This window comes from Chiloscyllium punctatum, chromosome 10, assembly GCF_047496795.1.
Source record: "Chiloscyllium punctatum isolate Juve2018m chromosome 10, sChiPun1.3, whole genome shotgun sequence".
Classification (NCBI taxonomy): Eukaryota; Metazoa; Chordata; class Chondrichthyes; order Orectolobiformes; family Hemiscylliidae; genus Chiloscyllium; species Chiloscyllium punctatum.
The window spans coordinates 98,811,196-98,817,271 of NC_092748.1; the positions used below are offsets into that span (position 1 = coordinate 98,811,196).

At 43.9% G+C, this 6,076-nt stretch overlaps 1 protein-coding gene across 4 annotated transcripts in view; it reads right to left on the reverse strand.

The window, feature by feature from the left end:
- Nucleotides 1-5,696, reverse strand: part of cacnb4a (calcium channel, voltage-dependent, beta 4a subunit) — a 354,954-nt gene extending 349,258 nt beyond the window's left edge. For all 4 annotated transcript variants that reach the window (XM_072579848.1, XM_072579847.1, XM_072579851.1 and 1 more), the window contains exons 1-2: nucleotides 5,596-5,696; nucleotides 4,996-5,088 (exon numbers count right to left, since the gene is read on the reverse strand). In XM_072579848.1, the coding sequence (XP_072435949.1) occupies nucleotides 4,996-5,088; nucleotides 5,596-5,679 (177 nt within the window). In that variant the 5' untranslated portion in view covers nucleotides 5,680-5,696. The remainder of the gene's footprint in view (nucleotides 1-4,995; nucleotides 5,089-5,595) is intronic.
- Between the last annotated feature and the right edge of the window lie 380 nt (nucleotides 5,697-6,076).

Genomic DNA, 6,076 nt, shown 5'->3' on the forward strand with positions numbered 1-6,076 from the left:
CCTAAAGTTTTCTATTTGTATATCAGGAATAAAAGAATAATGAGACAAAGATTAGGGCCAATCAAGGATAGTAGTGGGAAGTTGTGCATGGAGTCTGAGGAGATAGGGGAAATACTAAATAAGTAGTTTTCGTTAGTATTAACACTGGAAAAAGATAATGTTGAGGAGAACACTGAGATACAGACAACTAGACTAAATGGGATTGAGGTTCATAAGGAGGAGGTGTTAGCATCTGAAAAGTGTGAAAATAGATAAGTCCCCTGGGCCAGATGGGATTTATCCTAGGATTCTCTGGGAAGCCAGGGAGGAGATTGTACAGCCTTTGACTTTGATCTTTCTGTCGTCACTGTCTACAGGAATAGTGCCAGAAGACTGGAGGATAGCAAATGTTGTCCCTTGTTCAAGAAGGGGAGGAGAGACATCCCTGGTAATTATAGACCAGTGAGCCTTACTTCAGTCGTGGGCAAAGTGTTTGAAAAGGTTATAAGAGATAGGATTTATAATCATCTTGATAGGAATAAGTTGATTAGGGATAGTCAACAAGGTTTTGCGAAGGGTAGGTCGTGCCTCACAAACCTTATTGAGTTCTTTGAGATGGTGACCAAAGAGGTGGATGAGGGTAAAGCGGTTGATGTTTATAGGGATTTCAGTAAGGTGCTTGATAAGGTTCCCCACGGTAGGCTATTGCAAAAAATACAGAGGCATGGATTGAGGGCGATTTAGCAGTTTGGATCAGAAATTGGCTAGTTCAAAGAAAACAAAGGGTGGTCTTTGATGGGAAATGTTCATCCTGGAGTTCAGTTACTAGTGGTGTATGGCAAGGAACTGTTCAGAGACCACTGCTGTTTGTCATTGTTATAAATGACCTGGATGGGGGAGTAGAAGGCCGGGATAATAAATTTGCAGATGATATTAAGGTCGGTGGAGTTGTGGACAGTGCAGAAGGATGTTGTAGGTTACAGAGGGATATAGATAAGCTGCAGAACTGGGCTGAGATGTGGCAAATGGAGTTTAATGTGGAAAGGTGTGAGATGATTCGCTTTGGAAGAAGGAACATGAATAAAGAGTACTGGGCTAATGGAAAGATTCTTGGGAGTGTAGAAGAGCAGAGGAATCCGTGTCCATGTACACAGATCCCTGCAAGTTGCCATCTAGGTCAATCGGGTTGTTAAGAAGGCATACTGTGAATTACCTTTTATTGGTAGGGATTGAGTTTCAGAGCCACGAGGTCATGTTGCAGCTGTACAAAACTTTGGTGTGGCCACACTTGGAGTATTGCATACAGTTCTGGTCATCGCATAATAGGAAGAATGTGGAAGCTTTGGAAAAGGCTCAGAAGAGATTTACTAAAGTCAGTAGAGTAGTGGTCAGTGTAGAAGAATGTTGCAGGTTGCAGTGGGACTTGAATAAACTGCCGAATTGGGCTGAGAGGTGGCAAATGGAGTTCAATGCAGATAAATGTGAGGTGATTCACTCTGGGAAGAATAACAGGAAGGCAGAATACTGGGTCAATGGAAAGATTCTTGGTAATGTGGATGTGCAGAGAGATCTTGGAGTCCATGTACATAGATCCCTGAAAGTTTCCACCCAGGCAACATGTTAAGAAGGCATATGGTGTGTTAGGTTTTATTGGTAGAGGGATTGAGTAATGTCATACTGCAACTATACAAAACACTAGTGTGGCCGCACTTGGAATGTTGTGTACATTTCTGGTCACCCCATAACAGGATAGATGTGGAAGTATTGGAAAAGGTGCAGAGGAGATTTACCAGGATGTTGCCTGGTCTGGAGGGAAGGTCTTATGAGGGAAGGCCGAGAGACTTGGGTCTGTTCTCATTGGCAAGAAGAAGGCTAAGGGGGCATTTGATAGAGACACACAAGATGATCAGAAGATTAGATAGAGTAGATAGTGAAAGTCTTTTGCCGCGGATGATGATGTCAGCTTTACTCAGAGAGTGGTAAGGGCATGGAATGCCCTACCTGCCAGTGTAGTTAACTCAGCCACATTAGGGACATTTAAACAATCCTTGCATAAGCACATGGATGATGATGGGATAGTGTAGGAGGATGGGCTTTGATTAGTTCACATCAGGAATTCCTGATGAAAGGCTTTTGTCCGAAACATCAATTTTCCTGCTCCTCGGATGCTGCCTGACCTGCTGTGCTTTTCCAGTACCACTCTAATCTAGACTCTGGTTTCCAGCATCTGCAGTCCTCACTTTTGCCTTAGATAAGTTTACAAGTCAGTGCAATGTTGAGGACCGAAGGGCCTGTTCTGCGCAGTATTGTTCTATGCGCTAATGTTGCTTTCTAAGCCAAAACTGTGCAAACTGACTGCTGCATCTCATCTATACAACAGTTTACCCAAGAGCTCTGTGGCATTACTAATGATGTCTGGGCAACTCAGTCGACACAGCATGAGACTCTTTAGGGTGACATGGTGGCTCAGTGAATAGCACTACTGCCTCATAATACCAGGGACTTGGGTTCAATTCCAGTCTCAGGCAACTGTCTGTGTGGAGTTTGCACAATTTCCCCACATCTGCGTGGGTTTCCTCCGGGTGCTCCAGTTTCCTCCCACAGTCCAAAGATGTGAATTGGCCATGCTAAATTGCCCATAGTGTTCAGGGATGTAGGGTCAGTGGATTAGTCAGGGAAAATGTAATAGGATAGGGGAATGGATCTGGGTCTGGGTGGTATGCTCTTTGTAGGGTCAGTATGGACTTGTTGGGCCAAATGGCCTGTTCCACATTGTAGGGAATCTACGATTTTTCTATAATGATTCTGTGGTAAGGTGCTATATAAATACATGTTCATCAGAAAGCAATTTCAAATAAACAATATGGTTAAAGATTTTGGGAAAGCAAATCTTAGCAAGACTTATACACTTAATGGTAAGGTCCTAGGGAGTGTTGCTGAACAAAGAGACCTTGGAGTGCAGATTCATAGCTCTTTGAAAGTGGAGTCACAGGTAGATAGGATCGTGAAGAAGGCATTTGGTATGCTTTCTTTTATTGGTCAGAGTACAGGATTGGGAGGTCATGTTGCAGCTGTACAGGACACTGGTTAGGCCACTGTTGGAATATTGCGTGCAATTCTGGTCTCCTTCCTATCGGAAAGATGTTGGGAAACTTGAAAGTGTTCAGAAAAGATTTACAAGAATGTTGCCAGGGTTGGAGGATTTGAACTATAGGCAGAGGCTGAACAGTCTGGGGTCGTTTTCCCTGAGGCATCGGAGGCTGAGGGGTGACCTTATGGAGATTTACAAAATTATGAGGGGTGTCATAGAGATGTACAGCATGGAAATAGACCCTTCGGTCCAACCCGTCCATGCCGACCAGATATTCCAACCCAATCTAGTCCCAGCTGCCAGCACCCAGCCTATATCCTTCCAAACCCTTCCTATTCATATACCCTTCCAAATGCCTCTTAAATGTTGCAATTGTACCAGCCTCCATCACTTCCTCTGGCAGCTCATTCCATACCTGTACCAACCTCTGTGTGAAAAAGTTACCCCTTAGGCCTCTTTTATATCTTTTCCCTCTCACCCTAAACCTATGGCCTCTACTGCTGGACTCCTCAACTCCAGGGAAAAGACTTTGCCTATTTACGCTATCCATGCTATGACTCTATTTGCAATTGTGCACAATATAGCAAAAGTGTAAACATACATGTGAAGAATACTTCTGTGATTTTTTTTGTGTTCGGCTTTGTAGTGCTTTTCTAATATTGTAGATTGTAATCCACTTTATTTTAGCCAACCATTCAGTTTAAGGACAATTAGGGATGAATAATAAATACCGGCAATGACACCCACATCCCATGAATAAAAATATTCATTTTCATGAACGTCACTGATGTGTCATTTTAGCAATCTGCCCAGCAGCATGGAATCACAAGGGAGATAATATCCTAAACTCTAGACATGTCACAGATTAGTGAGACAAGTACATTGCACAGATTCCAGTAATTTGCTTCTTACTTTGTACAGATTCTTGATTTGAACACGGAGCAGCAGCAACATTCTTAATCTGGAACATTACAGTTATCAGATCAGAGAAGCTCATTACAGAGCATTCCTTTTGGGCATAACATTTTTTTCCAGCAATACTCATTTTGAATAGAATTCACCCTCCTGAATATCACCCACTTTTCCACCTTTTGCTTTCAGTAATGAGATTGAGGAAATCAAGGGGAATCTGAAACAAATATCGCCACAGCTCCTATGCTACCCACAACATCTGCTATCCCCTGACCTATAATGCTTGAGTTACAGAAAAGTCCTAGAGATATACAGCACGAAAACAGACCCTTTGCTCCAATTTATCCATGCCAACCAGATATCCTAAATTAATCTAGTCCCATTTGCCAGCATTTGGCCTGTATCCCTCTAAACCCTTCCTATTCAGAGCCATCCTTTCAAATGTTGTATTTGTGTCAGCCACCACTTATTTCCTCTGGCAGCTCATGGAGAGTCCAAAATTAACTTTATCACACAACAAAGTCACATCTCTAAATCCGAAATCCTCCTGCAAGGTTGTAATCATTATGCTATTAGTGATGACACTAATGGATTATGCTAATTAGACCCAATTTATATTATAATAGCTTTTTCAGATTTAAATAAAAAGGCTGTGATGGAAGAAATAGAATGTGCTGGAAACGCCAATATATTTCCTTATCAAAAAATAAAATTATGCCATATTTAAATTGTCTTCAGGGCTAAATAGGTTATCACGTCCCAGTCACAAAGGTGCAATGTCACGGAGCTGGTCGGTTTGATGAATGGAATCAGAAGTTCAGGAATCGCTGTCATGAGCTTTTAACGAGTATTTTCTGCTGTGTATTGCTCGCAAAGTGCGAGGAGAGGCGGCTTGATGCTTTTGCCCAGGAAACAGAGTAGGACCTCTGCTCCAGAAGATCAGGGTTCAAGTCCAACCTCCCCAGGAGGTTAGGTCCGAACAGAGTGATTGGAAAATATCTCTAATGCCCTACCTGTCGGAGAATGAAACTGGTGGAAGTTGTTTCGGACGATGTGCTTCCATCGGAACGTTTTAACCTGCTCCTCCTTCTGTTCACCCGGGTCAACTTTCCGAACATGGGAGGAGGGGAGAGAGGGAGAGGTCAATGAATTGTCAAAGAGGTCGATTTAACTGTGAAATCTTACAACATTAAAACAGTGGGCTGTAGCAACTCGAATAACGCATTAGAAGGAATGATTCGTCCTTTTCTTCCTCAGGAATCAACCTGACAAAGTTAAAGGAATTTTTCTTTACACTGAGGGGAAACCTTAGAAAAAGAGAAATTGCATTCCTTACCTGAGCGAAATGCAATAGTTAAAAGTAGCACTTTTGTGAATATTTCAACATGAGTTCGAGCTCTCTGCTTACACAATGCAAAATAAATCACAAACTGGTGTTCGGGAGAAAGGAGCAAATCAACATTTTAACTCAACACCTCCACAAATAATTTCAGAAACAAAAGCAGGAATTGCTGGAAAAGCTCAGCAGGTCCGGCGGCATCTGTGGAGAGAAATCAAGAGTTAACGTTTCGGGACCCTTCCTCGGGAACGAACAATTTCAGGCATCCCTTTACCTGAAAGATGGGCGGCTGTAGCCCGTCGCCTGGAATTTCTTTGGGAAATAAAGGTCCAACTCCAGACATCTTCAGATAGATCATGAGCTCGGGGCACGGCTGCTTGCTGTTTGAGCTGGGATGAGGAAAAGCCAGTCCATTGAAACCGCTGTGGCTCCCAGCCCCTGGTGACTCTCAGAAGCTGCTGGACCTGGCCATTGGGACGTGCTGTCTGGCTTGATGGGAGAGGGGAGGTGGGAGGATTCACTGAGTCCACTGTCTGGTGCCTGCAACCCACTCCCCCCCCCCCCCCGGCACTCACTCAGTCCCGGGCACGGCCTGAACTGTGCCCCCTTCCCCCAGCCCCTGCTGCCAGTCTGGAAGGTTACAGGAGGAAACCAGGGCGAGAAATGTATCCGCCTGGGGGAGCGGGGCGGGGTGGGCGTCAGAAACGCAGCGAGGAAAATCAGAAACCAGGCTGGGACAAATGACCTTCTGCCAG